General features: G+C 40.7%; 1 protein-coding gene across 3 annotated transcripts in view; it reads right to left on the reverse strand.

The window, feature by feature from the left end:
* The window catches only part of syne1a (spectrin repeat containing, nuclear envelope 1a), a 144,832-nt gene that overhangs the window by 120,528 nt on the left and 8,284 nt on the right, over window positions 1-16,020 (reverse strand). For all 3 annotated transcript variants that reach the window (XM_067572353.1, XM_067572352.1, XM_067572351.1), the window contains exons 3-4: window positions 15,846-15,952; window positions 10,308-10,776 (exon numbers count right to left, since the gene is read on the reverse strand). In XM_067572353.1, coding sequence (XP_067428454.1) covers window positions 10,308-10,374 — 67 coding nt within the window. In that variant the 5' untranslated portion in view covers window positions 10,375-10,776; window positions 15,846-15,952. The remainder of the gene's footprint in view (window positions 1-10,307; window positions 10,777-15,845; window positions 15,953-16,020) is intronic.

A 16,020-nucleotide genomic window follows, 5' to 3' on the forward strand; every position in this document is an offset into this window, starting at 1 on the left:
AGTATGTTTTAATTGGTGTATAATCCCATGAAAATAAGTATGGTTGTGTTTTTGTTAGTTTAGAATGAGCCCTTTATATCTACACAGGGAGTGGATCCTCTTCCATGGAGCCTGCCATGTTGCTCCACCATGTTTCTACAGTAGCCAAGAATGCACAAACCAAACACTGGCTCTAGAGAGAGACTTTCACAGCCACCATAGTTTCTCCTACATGTTTAGAAGGGAGGGTGAGAAGACAGAAGGGGTATTTAGTTGGTTGCAGTGTGCAACCTCAATGCCACTAAATCCTACACACTAGTCCTTTAAAAGTGTCTCCAGACAATATAGGTAAGTCCAGGACAAAGAATACTGTGTTTTAACCTATGTTCATTCTGAATCTGTGATCTGCATTGCTGTGGAAATGGTGATGCTGCTTATAAACCAGACAAAAAACAAACACAACGGACAATGGCAGTATTGTTTGCCTAACAATTATGAATAAAGCATCTAGGAGACACACTCCAACTGCTACTCGAGCTGATACTAGGAACTGAATCAGAGGCAAACCTGTGTTACAGAGCCAAAATTACCCCCACCCCCTCCACTACTGCAGTAAAATTATAGTGGAAAATACCAGTGTGGGAGTACATTGACCCCTTCTTCTTTTCACTGTCTGATTTGTATCTCTTCTTCTGTCTGACCTATGCTCTCTCTTATTCAATCTGTCTGTTTTCCTAATATTTTGTCCCTCATAGTCTCTAACACACACACACAGACACACACACTATCACATGCACATACAGGCAGTGTGAGCTCTGGCAATATTAAAAACACTGGGCTCTTCTTTGAAACCACATTCAGAGAGTTTCCTGGAAAGCAATATTCATGCAGAATAGCCTGGTGGGTCTTATATCAGCCTTAAAGATGAAAGGGCCATTCATCATTTGTGTGATTTTCCCTTTTGTTCTTCGGGTTCACCCCATAAGGGATTTTAATTATGAAAGTCATCAATAACCAATGGCAGCTGTCATCCGCTATCTGTCTGCTGATAATCACGCTGCTGACACTCCTCCCTTTAACAGCCTTGAAACTGGCCGTCAGGGTGCCACCGTGAACCTACTGCGCGGAGCTGTCTTTGACACAAGTGTCTGGTCAGTGCCCATTTTACATTTCTGTATATACAGCATGATTACTGTGTACGTGCCTGAGTGTGTGTGCATGTGTGCTCAGGTATTATAGATAGGCGAGGAGTTCAAAGAAATGTTCACGCAGTCCTGTTTTCATATTTACATATACATTGCCTTTACTAGCACACTCTAGACTATAAAAACATAATTTTACGCCAGCCGAAAGCAGAATCCAGTGAGGCATTCACATCGCGCACTCCCACAATCCCTACTCAATAATATTACTGCAAGAAAATCCTTTGGCCAGACAAAAAGACAAAAATCTATTGTTCTACATACACTGCTGTTTGTGCTGCACTAGTTTGCCTCCACAGTATAAATCATGTAAATAATGAAACAAACTATATTGACTGATGAAGCCGTGCACAATTTGTTCCTATTTATACCAGCCTATCTCTCGATAGGTGTTTTGATAAATTATTGCTGGAGAGCTCCATTTAAATTCAGTAGTGTGAAGGAACTATCCAAGGTACTGAACTCAATGAGAATACTGTTAGCCTGGAAATAATTCTGGTTTAATACGGTAATGAGGACCAATTATACCCATGGTGGAAGGCCAAAACACGTCTCAAAAAGACAATTTTTTTGTTTTTGTTGAAATGTTTCAGAGAATTCTTTCCGTTAACAGAAATTTAGCAGACAGTGAGAAAGCTCAACTTCCCTGGAGAGCAAAACTGTTTAGAAAAACAACCCGGGGACAAAATCAAAACAAGATGGTGAACATTCATGGGACTTGTTAGGATTCACCACAGGAGAGAAACGCAGGCGAGCAGGTGCACGCACAGACACACGCACACACATCAACACACACACACACACACACACACACACACATACATAGAATAAAATAAGCTGAATGGAGACAGAATCATTTTCACGTCTACTGTACATGCGAGAATAAACCAACAGACTCCTTTAGGCTGCAGACCTCAGGAGGCCTCCAGTCTTTCCAAGATAGAAAAGGGGGGGTGGGTTTGGCGGGTTAAAACAGACTGAACCTCAGCTGGTCTAGATCCCTAATGGAGCCCCTGGCAGCCCTACAAAACACCAGATCCTTCTCTGAGGTTGTGGAGGTAGGACGTGGGTCAGCGCTCGGCGCTCACACAGGTATGTCTGCGGGGTGCAAGGCTTCCTGAGGAGAGGAGGAACAGCCTCTTTTCACCCATTAAAGGAAAAACAAACGGCCTCCTGGAGGGTGGAATAACGCTGCTTCTGCTCATATCGTAATCTACTCACCCTGAGGATATTTGGATTTGCTTTCTGAGCAGCCAAGACTTCTTATTTAACCATATGAGAAGTGTGTAGAGACACAGCGCCACCTAGTGGATAAGTAAAAGCTTTGAGTGAACAAAGTTTTCTTTGTAAGTGTTTAGAGAAGACAGCATCAGCTACGACAGTATCGGACAGGAAAAATGAACAAGCTCAGCATAAGCGCAGCTTTTAAATTGCAGCCTCCCAGATGACCCTGCTGTGCACTTGAGCATCTCTGATCTCTCTTAATCTATTAATGACTCCACAACTCACCAACCCTGATTATGGTTGGTCAGATATGGACAGGCACTCCACGCATACTGTACAGTATTACGCACTCTACCGGCAGGTGTTAATTTAGTAATGCATTAATTCAATTATATCATCTTAATATTATTCAAGACCAGAACCATACCTTGGAGGCAACTATGAATCTAATAAGAGTCACAGTAGTAGTGCTGATGCCATGCTAAACTATCAAGCTATACTGCAAGCTATATATATATATATATATATATATATATATATATATTTTTTTTTTTTTTTTTTTAGAGAGATTTTTCTGGTTATAATGCATCTTCTTCTGCAGCACAACATGCCTGTTAAAGCTATCATACACTAAATGAGAGGCTTTGTTGTGTACTAGAGAGGTAGCCTGTAATTGTTTCATACTCACAAACACACACACACATAAACACATTCACAAGCACAAACCCTACACATGTACACACACACACACACACACACACACACACACACACACACACACACACACACACTCATACACACACACACACACCTAATCCACAGCACTGACACACAAAGTGATTTAACAGGTTTTGGTGGCTTTTCTGCCCCTCTACTCTTCCCAATAGCTTTTTTATCCATTTCCTGATTCTAGCTCTTCTCTTTCAACCCAACAATTCCTAATTTAAAAAAAACCCTTCTCTGCACTTCCGCCAGCGTACTTTAGCCTTTAACACTCAATAACACCCTCTATCACACCCTCAACACCTCCACTCAACCCTCACACACCCATTCAGCCTCTCCATTTGCCCTCCCACTTCATTTACAGCGCATTTTTACCAGTCCCACCATAAGTGCTGAGACGGAAGTCCAAATGCCAGCCCATTAGCATAGCTAATTACATTTCAGTAATAATGACACCACATTAAAGAGTGTAAGAAGGGGGGAACAAGTCAAAGTGATTATCAAAACAACCCCTTTCCTCTTTCAAGCACCATCATTCCCTTTTCAGTACCAGATGTGCAGAGAAGGCACTTTGCTGCTGACAAAAGTGTCCAAATATTCAAGTGTTCATTAAAGTCAGGCCACTGATACAGTCATTTAAACAATTTTAGCACCTGCAGTATTGGCACACAAAAAAGCAGTGAAGCTGATAAACATGCCAGTGTATTAAACTGAAAAAGTCAAGGTATTTATAATATATTTAGGAGACATTTAAAAATAAAAAACTGTTGTCACCATGGGTTAAAAATATAGTACTTTCTGTTATAAATTAGATTACCAAGAAGCTGCAGAAAATCAAATACCATCCTGTGGCAAATCAGTGTTACATTGCGCCTCATTGGATTTGAGCCACAATCTTCTTCCTACATTTAAAGGGCTCCTTTATCAGGTGAATACATTCAGCTGAACAAAAGCAAATTTTAACACTATACACAAACAGACTGAACATGCGGCTAATACAAAGCATCTATTCCACTGGAGGCACCAGGGGTCATATCAAAACACCACTCAGTGGCACTAAGAGCATTAGAAAGACTCAATTTGGCTTTGAAAAAATATTTTCAGCTTGATGTTTCTCTGCTGGTCCCTCTATGAATGTGTGTGTGTAATGATTGAGTGTGTGTGTGTGTGTGTGATGATTGAGTGTGTGTGTTTGTGCCTGTGTGATGCTTTGTGTACGTAGGAGTGCAGGAGTGGGTCAGACAGTCTAAGCTCTTTATCCGGGTTCAGTGGCTCGCCACACATTACAGGGACGAGTAAAGTGAAAGGACTGGCGTCAGCACAGTAAATAAATCACTGAGGCCGGTGCAGTAAATTCAGTTATATGTCTCGTCTTTGCTGTGAAATAAAAATACTGACTGGAACAGAGCCAGAATCATCTACAAAATCCTGTTGCACACAATCACAAGAGTGTATTTATGCTTATGCAGCTGGGCCATTTACTGTCTTATTCAAAGTGAATCTAAAGCAATTCTTTTTGCAACCAGCAGATGAATGCCTTTTGTTTTACTCTTCAACCACCTGTCCAGTTAGTGATGCCATTTTATGAAGGAATTCATTTCCTCCAAATATCCTAAACATCTCCTGAATGCTTGCTTTTTCTCACTGAACATTCTTGAATTCTTAAAAGCAGGAAAACAGAGTTTGTTATGTCAGGCAGCAGGTTTTGTTTGTGTCTGGAGCGGGAAGCATCGGAGTGATAAAGGGCCCCGAGGGAGAGATGTGAGCTTGCAACACGACAGGAAATAACATTTCATAGATACAGCAGTTCCATTGCTTAGTTTGTCATTGAAAGTAAATGAAAAGGGATGATGGACATCCTCATCCCAGGAACACTGTAACATGGTAACTGAATTCAGGAAATGTGCAAGAGTAAACAGCTGATAAAGCAATGCCTTATATACAGTCTAATAAATTAATGATGAAAGGTTCAAACAAGCTGAAGTGAACCTTGAATGTCAATGTTATTTTCTTTGGTTGTCAGATTATTTCAAACTATCTACTGCAGTGGTGCAGTAAACCCAACCAATCTGGTGCTCCACACAGATTAAAACAAAAAATGGGAATTACTTTCTTACATACTAACTTGACAATGCTGGAGTCATTGCATTATCCGGCCAGTTGACCTCTCAGAGGTCAGGGCATCACAATCTGACCTCTATTTAAAAACCTTCAAGTGCTAAATGGAGCGCCAGAGGCAGAATTTTCCACTATTCTCCAATCACATTGTGACAGGTGAGAAAAAGGGACAGAGGTGTCTGTGGGTGAAAGATAAGAGCGTGCATGAGAGTAAAAGTATAAGAGACAGAGGCTGAATGCGTGTTGGGGTCACAAGCTGAGGTGCCTGGATTTTATCTGTGAGGACATTGTTCTGCACGTCCATCAAAACTATCTGATGCCTCAATCTGACAGACAGCATCAGAGATGTTGCAGGAACTGTATCATGGAATCAGTGTCGCCTTAGGCTGCGATTTTGCTCCACACTGAATGTAACGGACTGTCAATGGTATCTTGTGACGCAGGATCCTGTAAATACTCTTTTCATTATATCTGTAAAGAGTTGTTGTACTGTCCATTTCATTAAATGCTGCTTGTGTTGCATAACATATTAAGCAATCTGCCTTGTGAAGTTCAGCTAAATCAACAGACATCCAACTTGGCAGTAACGCGTACACAGAAATGCCAAAAGGGGGTGTCATTTGTTGAGAGAAAAGAAAGGATTAACACTTTTGTTAATTTCTTGCTTCCTGCTTTGAACTAATTATAAAAACATGCCTATGTGTGTTATTTTGTTTTAGTGAACTAATGTTGGAATACACTTTGACCTTCGTGAAGGTGTGATCTTCAAAGGAGGGTTTAAAGTAGAAGACAGCTGACCCACCCTCTGTATTGTACGGGTGGTTCCCCCAGTGACCTAATCTTATGATGTGTCACTCAAACCCTCGATGACTGTCAGGTTAAAAGAGATTATAATCTGATCTGCAACATAAAATGTCACTGAGACACCAGAATAGACTAAACACAAACACCCACTGACACACACCCACACACACACACACACACACACACACACACACACACACACACACATACCATTTTATCGAACATAATGTTCTGTTACAGAAGCAGAGGCTGAACCAGAAATGGCCAATAAGCCCAGAGGGCGAAAAAAGCCTGTGCTGGCTGTCATGCGACTGCCGCTATGGCAACAAGTCATAAACACAATCTGGGAAAGACAAGGAGAAGAAGCAGCAGAATAAATAACAACTCATGCTGCAGCTCAACCCCACATTGGCCCTACTGTCACAGTTCTGAGGTTACAACAGAGTAATAGCTTCTTGTCTTGAGGACTCGCTCTGTATCTGTTTAACCACTCAGCTAAACTGCTGACTCCCAGTGGTATGATAGGAGGTGAAAAAAAGATGCATCACAGCTATTTTTAACACCCAGTGTTTGTTTCGGTGTTTGTGTGTGAGTGCGGGCACACGTGTGTGTGTGTGTGTGTCTGTGTGAAGCCGTGGCGTCCAGAGCTGCAGACGATAAATGGTGGTGTCAGAACTAAACAGGAGGCTGGCATGGCTCAAGGTGACCGTCTGCTTGGGCCTTCCTTGGCTGCGGCCGAACCATAATGTCGCCCCTGGCAACAGGATGTCACCCTGGCTCTGTGCCAACCTGAGGATCTGTGCCAGTCCCACTAGCAATCAGGAGCTTAACTGGTGTGTGGGCTCTCTCTCTCTCCCCCCTGCTTGTCCACTCTCATTTTCTTGCTTTTCCCGCTGTCTCTCTCATCCCTATTTCATCTATCCAATACTCACAATGTGGTACTCTGTTGTCATTGAAATATCTTACAGATGTGCTCATCTCTCTTGCCCTTGCACTTAAACCCTCTCCTCCTCCACCTTTATGCCTGCACAGCATCCTCCTTGACCAAAACCACATTGGCAGGGGCTTATAAAAAAACTGGAACACACTGCTGAATTTCCTTAAATGCAGTCACTCTGCTCTGCACAACGCAACCCCCAAAGCCTGAACTGACTGAGAATCTGTAGCTATCTCCTCATGTATTATCTGATCACAAGCAAATTGCCAGTACAGGATTAAAACTCAAGCAGGTGCCACCAACACAATGAGACTTAGCAAACTTGTCCACTTGATAAGCTAGCAGACGGTAAAACCCAGAGGCGTAGGCAGAAATGCATGCTTCGGCCGCCCACGACAGAGAAAACAGGTGAGAGATTGGAATAGGAAAAACAGTGCATTGCTTTTCTCATTAATGAGAGACAACAAACAGGCAAATTCCACAGCATATGGAGGAGTTCAGGCTGGGAGGTGTTCAAAGCAGCCTTGCCGTTCTCTGCCATATGGTGTCACTAATTGCTGTTTTTCACTGTGACAGAGAGGTACACCATAAGAGCTGGTAGAAGGGACAAAAACAGAGCCCCAAAACTGGGGCAAAAGTTTTGATTGTTTTGATGTTGCGCTGAGCGGTTCCTAACAGCTTCCAAATTAAGCCTGAAGGGAGTAGAGTTCATTTCATGGTATCTGGTGATTTGTGGAACGTGGCTAATTTCAGAACATTGTCCTTTCTTAAGAGGAGGAGTAAAATATGTTAATCTAATCAGGCTTTAAAAGACGTACAGGTATTAAATTACGTACATCTAACTCTCAGGTGACAAGAAATTAGATTGCAAGCAAGTTTCCCCCCCAAAACAAGTAAATTTAGCACATCAGTGTAACAGATTTCTGGAGATAAACAACTCCTGCAGCCCTGAAAATGAAAAGCAAATTACGCTGAACAAAGAAAGCATTGATTTCATTTACAGCTGTCATTTGGAACCAAGCTCGTGATTACCTATAGAAACGCTGCATGATACCAAACACGAGGAACACATGCTTACGTTATGTTACACTCATGATATGAGCTGTTTCATGTTCAGACTAATGAAAACATAAGTCTTCCCTCTTTGATTCTTGCAAAACGTCTTGATGATATCATCACAGGTTCAGCTCTCCTCTCTCCCGAGAGATGGATGGCAACCAGAACGCATCAAATAAAATGTCACGACAAATTAGATTCCACGTGCCCCCTTGTAAATAAGCTAATGTGATCATGTACTCAGAGGGGAACATATATAGTACAAAGTGACAAATGATATGTGAAAAAAAAAACCTGTAACTGATGTCCGGGCAAATCCATTCACATCATGGGCAGCACGTCATACATCTAGTGAATCTCAACTCAAGTCATCAAGCTGAAAAAAACAGTAATTAAGAGGCCAGAAGAAATTGTTAACGTATCTATGTGGTTAGGGCAAATGTAGATAAGTTAAGGCAGTGTTTTTCCCACAATCCACTGCATCCATGAGCAGGGATAACCACGACAACAAGGCTTGTCTTATCTGAAATGTTTGCATGACACGAGACATCAACAATGAAGCGACTGTTGTTGAAGGGACTGTTTGGTGAAATAAGATAAAGCTATAAGAGATAAGATAAAGCTTTTACCAGCCAGTATACATACACACCCCCAACCACAAGGCCCAGCAAGAAGTCTTTTTTTGGAACAAGCCACATTTAGGTCAAAATTGCATTATTTACAGCTTTTGTCATTTACTTCCTTTAAGTGTTAAATGAGGCTCCTGAAGCAGCTGACTCCCTCGTAGTTGTATATTCTCTACAGGTAAAAAATCGGCTGGAAACATGTTTTTTGGTGCAGATAAAATATCAAGAATTTCACACCAGTGCTATGTGATAAACTGTTTCATTTTCACTGAATATGTATTAATCAAAACATCACACTTTCTGTCTTTGCACTGGAGAGACAGCTAGAGGGGAAGCTTCTAAAATTAGATCAGAGTACAATCGGGATTCAAAGATGTGCACCCGCACCTGCAAACAGTGATGCAGAGGAGCCACGTGGCTGGTGATGCTGCTCTAGGCTTTCACAGAAACTGCCACCTCAGAAGCCACACAGTGGGCAGCCATATTGGATCTCAGCTCTGGTGTCACCTGACTTTCCTGCTACTTTGCGAGTGACATCAGTCTGATCTTGTCAGCATGGGATGTGTGATTTTGTCACACAGAGAAAACACTTTCCTACAGTGGAGGCTTGTGAATTAGTCACAGTACAAAAAAAAAAAAATGATACACCCATATTATTTAACTTGTGGGAAGAGGGCAAGACTGAATAATAAATGCTGATATCGGCTGCAAATACAGTCCACAAATGAAAGAAAAGTCAGAGCAGAGGTGAGATTAGATAAGAAATCAAGAATGCTCATTTTAATGGGCCCAAGGTTAAAAAGAATAAACACCATGGCTGTAATGCATAGCAGTGTTATAGCTACTGTCCACTACAGTATATAACAGTCCTGCTACTCCAGCAGAGTTAAAAGGGAAGAATAGACTTCATCCTGTCAGCTCCTCTGGGGATTAGCTTTGCTATTGTCTGCTTCCCTGTCTATACACATACAGATGCACACATGCACATACTGTACAATATGTGTGCAGATGCAAGCATACAGACATATACACACAGCAAACACGTAGCAAGCATGTGCACACATAAACATTATACTATCAAATAACTCAATCTGCAACATGCTCGCTCACTCATTCTCATAGCTTCTGGTTGTTTGTTTACCACACATGAGAAATTATTTTCATGTGTTTATGGCATTAAATTGGTCATATTCAGTCACTTCCATAAAGAGCGACATGCATCTCCATCTCTATTTTCAATCATGAGCAAAAACTCTACAAAAGTTGACCTTAGCCCTGAAGCAAACCGAAGCGCTGATAGCGATTAAATGCAAGACAAAACACAGCTGATTACGTCCTTAAAATATTCACTGTGCTTCAATACTGCATGCTCTGACATTGCACATCCCATTCAGTTATGTTCTCAAAACACCACATGTTTATAAGCCATATGAACTTGAATTCCAACACTACACCGATGAGACAGACAGGGTCATCAGCAGCGAGAAGATGCATGTGAGACATTTTTGCAGTTACAGTAAGTATTTTAGGCTCATACTGTTTTGCTGTGTCATGCCTAGCACTGGGTCACCTCCAAAAACGCTGCAAACCAAGGTGGAGCAGTGTGAGTGAGTGAGTGAGTAAGCATTTTACACCTACCTTGCAGCCTCTGCATCACATTGGCAATGTCCCGAGAAGAGTGTCCGTAGTGCCGCGGTGATGCCATGCTGCTGTCCTGAGGTCACCGAAGTCACGTCCCAACTCCTGCACGTCACCCCAGCAGCGCTCTCATGCTCTTGATTGAGGACGCAGACGGGGCTGCAGTAGTTTTGTGTCTTCACAGTGAGTTCAGGTTGTCAAGATTGTCCATGTTGCTGTGTCTCTCTTCTCAAGTCATCCCTATTGCAGTAGCAGTCTGCAATCCTCTCACTCAGCGAATCTCCTCCTCCCCTGATGATGATGATGTAAGTGCATACAGTATGTGTATGTGAGCTTACTCCTGCAGACAGCCTCCTGGTCTGCATGCGCTGCCATCTGCTGTCCAATAAGAAGGGATGACTCTCCCATCTCATTGAGATGTCAGGACCAATAGGGTGTCAGGTATCTTCTCGTGCCCACTGTTTCCACTCTAAGAAAGGTGTGTGTGTGTTTGAAAAAAGTGTGTACCAGCAAGTGAGAAAGTGAGAAAGAGACAAAATGATGGAAGGAGAGAGGACAGAATTAGCTGCAGCTAATCTTGTCTGTGATGGCAACAACACGTTTCTACATTTTGTGAATTTAGAAAAAAACAAGCATCGTCTAACCACATTAAAGGGAAAATCCACCCTAAAACAGAACTGACATTGTGACGTTCCTGTGATTTTGACAGTAAAGTCATAATCTTTGGATTAAAGCACTATATAAATGCAGTACATCCATCTACAAAACATAGACAACTCCGTCTATAGGCTGGAAATCAGAGCAGCAAGACGTTAATTGATGATGTCAGGTGACACATTTTGCAAAGCAAGTAGTGATTCATTTTGGTGGATACTACAATATCAGTTTGAAATATTTCATCTGCTGTAAATTAGTTTTATTTGATTGAATGGTTGAAGCAGAACATGAAAACATCTATGGATCCAGAATTTATTTGATTTACTTCATCAGGTTTAATGCCTCCTGAAATAATGGACAAATAAGGATGAATATTGGGTTTCTGAGAGCGCTGCTTTAAAAATAAACACAAGAAATTGGAGGCAAAACGAAAGCTCAAATATAAACTAATGGAAAGAACTAGTGGAGCAAATCAAAGCAGAAAATGACTTGATGGTATGAAACAAGATGAGTGTGCTATGTAAATTGAAGTCATGGAGGCAATGAAAGAAATTAATGTGTAGATGGGTGGATGTGTACATATGAAATACATGTATGATTATGTATGCTCATTTAAGTCTGTAAGTGAGCATAATGAGTACATTATAAGTACACATACAGTATTTTCTTTTGTACTAATGTAAATGTGTACTAGGTTTCACTGCTACACACTGTTTTCCCCCCTCTTCCACATTTTTGCTCTATTTCCTTCCTATATTTCCTCTTTATGATTAAAATTTGCAATATAACTCCCACCAGTTGTAAACAATATAATTAATTTGGGGTTATGAACCCAGACATTACATAATTATTGCAGTGAACTGGTGATATTTAGTATAGATTAGAGTATGTTTCAGATGTAGGTTCTCTAACTGTGACTCATAAAGTGTCCTCATATTTCAGAAAAGTCACCATCAGTGTCGTCATAGTGCACTATGGGTCGCTCCGTTATCCACTGCCGATTGAACAGCTCAAGGATTTATCTCATGACATCATCACTACAGTCTGCCCTCCTGCTGCTCTGGTTAAAGGGGGGCAAAACAAATCCTGTACAATATGTCAGGAAAAACAAATTCAAAATTTTGCTTTTACAATCATATGTAAAGACACTAAAAATTGCATCTGGAAACTGCAGGTGAAATTGTAATATCACTAAACAATATTCACAACACACCCCTGTCTATAACACCTTCCTCTTAAATTCAATATATATGAATATATGCTAGTCCACAGCAGATCAATGCCACTCTTTGAAATGCAGGAGGGAAGTGTGATGAACCACTAGGCTCTGAGCACTTATCGCGATGTGTAATCCCATTAGACCAGTCCTTTCATCGTCATCTCAGGAGGGCTCTTAGAAGAGCTGAAAGGGGAGCTACGCTGCTCTGACCACAGCCTCATTCAATAAAGTGAGAGATAGAGGAGTGGGCATGAAAAATACAAAAGCTGATAAATTCATCATTGACTGCAGATTCTCGGCTTAATAATGATTTTAATAATGACGCTGAGTGCAGAGACGTAAACACATTGAATTCAATCTAGTGTGAGTACAATGTTGTGCAATCTGCTTCTAAAATGAATTTACGGCGTGGCTTCATGTTAATGGGCTGGTGGCCTTTGGAGCAGGTGAATGAGAGTGATTATATGAATCTGAACATCCAAGTACGGTATAGATGGGGACAATTAGACATCCCTCCACAATCTATTTGTGAGTCCAGATTCCTAGATTTCTGCATTGTCTTGGGACTCTTTTGAAGCTCTGCTGTGTACTGTTTGTCTGCAGTGACTGAGTAAACATGATGTTTACCAGGGAAAAACACTCCTAGCCAAAATGGTATTGGGGGGAGGGGTGATTATTTAGATTTTTAGGAATTACTGAACATAAAAAACTCTCATACCTAAAAGCAAGCAACTGTATTTACAGGGTACAATCAGCACACCTCACCGCCAAATTAAAGCTATGCTCATGTTTTACTCTTATTGTCACAAACCATTAAAGGCTGTGACCAAAATGTGCCAAGTGCAAACATTTTTATGATCCAGCCAAATTTCAAGCTTGCCTGCTCACAATTTTCATAACAAGGCCAGAGGCATATGAATTGCCTCGATATTTTACCTTCAAACCACACAGTAATAACTAAATCAGCACTTCATGTTAATAAATGTACATATGAATCTAACCGTGTGGCTGAGTTTGAATTGCCAGTGTATTGAAATGTGGTGGGATTTAGTCAGAATGGCCGGTTCCTCTCTCTGCAGCACGGACGGACTGCTGATTCCTACATTTTTTACGCAGCTCGGCTCGGGGTGACCTCTACCGTTCAGAGCCCCTCAGGACCACACAGATTCAGCAAAAGAGAGCAGAGACACTGCTGCAGCAGAGAGCTGAGACAAAGCACGGGGGTCAACAGGGAATCTTATCCTATAGTGGACAACCATACTCTGTTTTCTTATCTAATCATTGCACAGGCAGGGAGCTGAGAGCAAGACCGCCACTCTGTTAATCTCCCTCTTGCAAACTCAGCAGTTTTCTAAAATCTCATTACAAAGTTCGGTTGTCAACCTGCATGTTGAAACCAACATAATGCTAAAGAGAGATAGAAGATACTGTCCTGCAACGATATTTTACCCACTGCAAAACTGTCCATCTTTAAAAGACATTTAATCTATTTTTGTCTCTGATCGTATTTTTCCTTGAACAGGGGGAACAAATCTTTACAGTTATAAATTATGTTAAATAAGTCACACTGATGTTTGTAGCTCAATGCATAACAAGGTTAGACATCAAAAAGATGTGGATTTATCTCTCACAAGCTGTTCCCACTGTTCTCTATGTGAAAAAAGGCTACAATATAACACAAATGTTTCAAAAACTAAACTTCAAATCACTGCCAAAAGTCAAATCACACCATTCTTCATTGAGCTGTACAATGTATGTAATACCAAATTGAAAGATGAGTTTTCTTTGAAAGATGTGAGGAAGATGATGTGGTGTATGTATGCAATATAATGATCAGGAAGCATGTTACGAATGGAGGTTTTGCAAGGTAAACGTGAGCTTTTACCTCAGTTCTTACATTATTTTTGTGGAAAAATAAAGATTAATTAGCTAATCTGGAATTTATTACATGATAGGATATTTATACAGGCTAGTCTACATGGACAGGTCTACAAGTTTAATGGCCAGGTTGTGAGTGGACCTGCTCTCTCTGAAATTTTCATTATGTATAATGAAGTCTATATCCTGGAGTATTACTCCATCTACTGGTCAAGGAGAGAATAGAAGGAACATATAGTGGAGTCACAGTAGTATTTGGCCTGTGAACATAATTCATGAGGGATTTTTTTTCTATCCCAACATTGTTTCTCTTCTAGGGCTGCAACTAACGATTATTTTCATTATCAATTAATATGACCATTCTTTTCTCGATTAATGGATTAGCTGTTTGTTGTCAGAAAATGATGAAAAATGTTGATCACCATTTCCCAAAGTCGAAGATGATGTCCTCAGATATCTTCTTTTATCCCAACCAACAGTCCATAACCCAAAGATATTAGTTTAGTATCATAAAAGACTAAAGACAACTACAACCAAACATTACTGTCCAAAGTAGTTGTAATGAATATGTAAGAAAAAAAATACCACTATATATCACTTGGCCCCATGCCCTTCTATGAACCTAGTTGCCAAATAAGTACTGTCCCAGAACAGCAAATTGTTAAAAAATACTGTTTAAGTAGTGATCGGTATGATATTGATTCTTTAACTGTATAGATATTTAAAAACTCCTCACTTTCATCCATGTTTCTTGACATTGTCACCTACAAGCTTGAAATCCTTGGACAAAGCCAAAATCCTTATAAAATCCTTGATGTTGAGGACTGAACACTGCAATTTCCCCCACTCCGCCCTATGACATTTTAACAAAGCTAATTACCATCAGCTATGAACTTTCACTATAAAGGTTTAAAGAATGTCTGCTCCACCTATAAGCAGAACAGTCCATTACCTTCCAATTACACTATAACAGAACACAATGGCCACACATACTATTTCAGAGCCATATGGGTGTTTGGTGGTTATTTTGGACAGGTTTTACAGCGCAGCTAACAATTAAAGGAAGTCCTAACTTTGGCCATTCTCTCTCTCTCTTTGCCAGTCAGGAGTCTAGAGGGTTTCAAGTTCTTAATATAATACACCCACACAAAGATTTTGTTTGAAAATCAAAAAATGTTTTGTTTTTGTTGGATAGGAGTAATAGGTCACGTTGATTAGGGTGGAGGTGAAGGTGAAGGATGATTTCTGATCAACTTCTAGATTCTGAACATGAAACTGGGCTGGGAAAAAAAAGGAAGTTGATGGAGCAAATAGGCAGGTCTACATTAGATGCATACCGATACGACTACTCGCATCCTTCCTTCGCCTGTATAGATGACCTGGCAGATTTGGGTTGGATTGGATTACTGAAGTACTGCTGAAAATGGAATCAACTAACACTAGAGCTTAATTTTCATTGACTGTACCCTGATTTATTAACAGCAGAAAAAAAAAACAACTCAAAAGTGCTCAAAGCAACAAATGGTGGGAGTATGCAGAGTGCATTTTCTATCTTATCAAACTACAATGTTTTCACTGGATCTCTCCAACTTGAGAAAGGACCAGACGTCCAACGCAGGCACCACTGACCTGGCAGACACTGTGGAAAGACTGAGCTTACTAACAAAGAGGCTGAAAATCAGAAGAGGCAGATATCCACATACTCACAGGCTGTTTAAAAATGCACCAGTGTAGTATCTTTTTTTTTTTTTGCATCATTACAACTGAGTATTAAAAGCACTTACAGCACTGTCACTATCCATCAAAGCTGAGGTTTTGCCTTCAACGCCCGTTTAAGACCCAGGACTGTTACTGCTACTGCAGCTAATGGCACAACTGTTGCCTGTGGTCTCTGTGGAGGAAGTAAAAATTATGAGAGATTGAAATATTTATCCTTTCTGAAAGGAAAAAAAAATATTG

The sequence above is a fragment of the Thunnus thynnus genome, chromosome 18, assembly GCF_963924715.1.
Source record: "Thunnus thynnus chromosome 18, fThuThy2.1, whole genome shotgun sequence".
Taxonomy (NCBI): domain Eukaryota; kingdom Metazoa; phylum Chordata; class Actinopteri; order Scombriformes; family Scombridae; genus Thunnus; species Thunnus thynnus.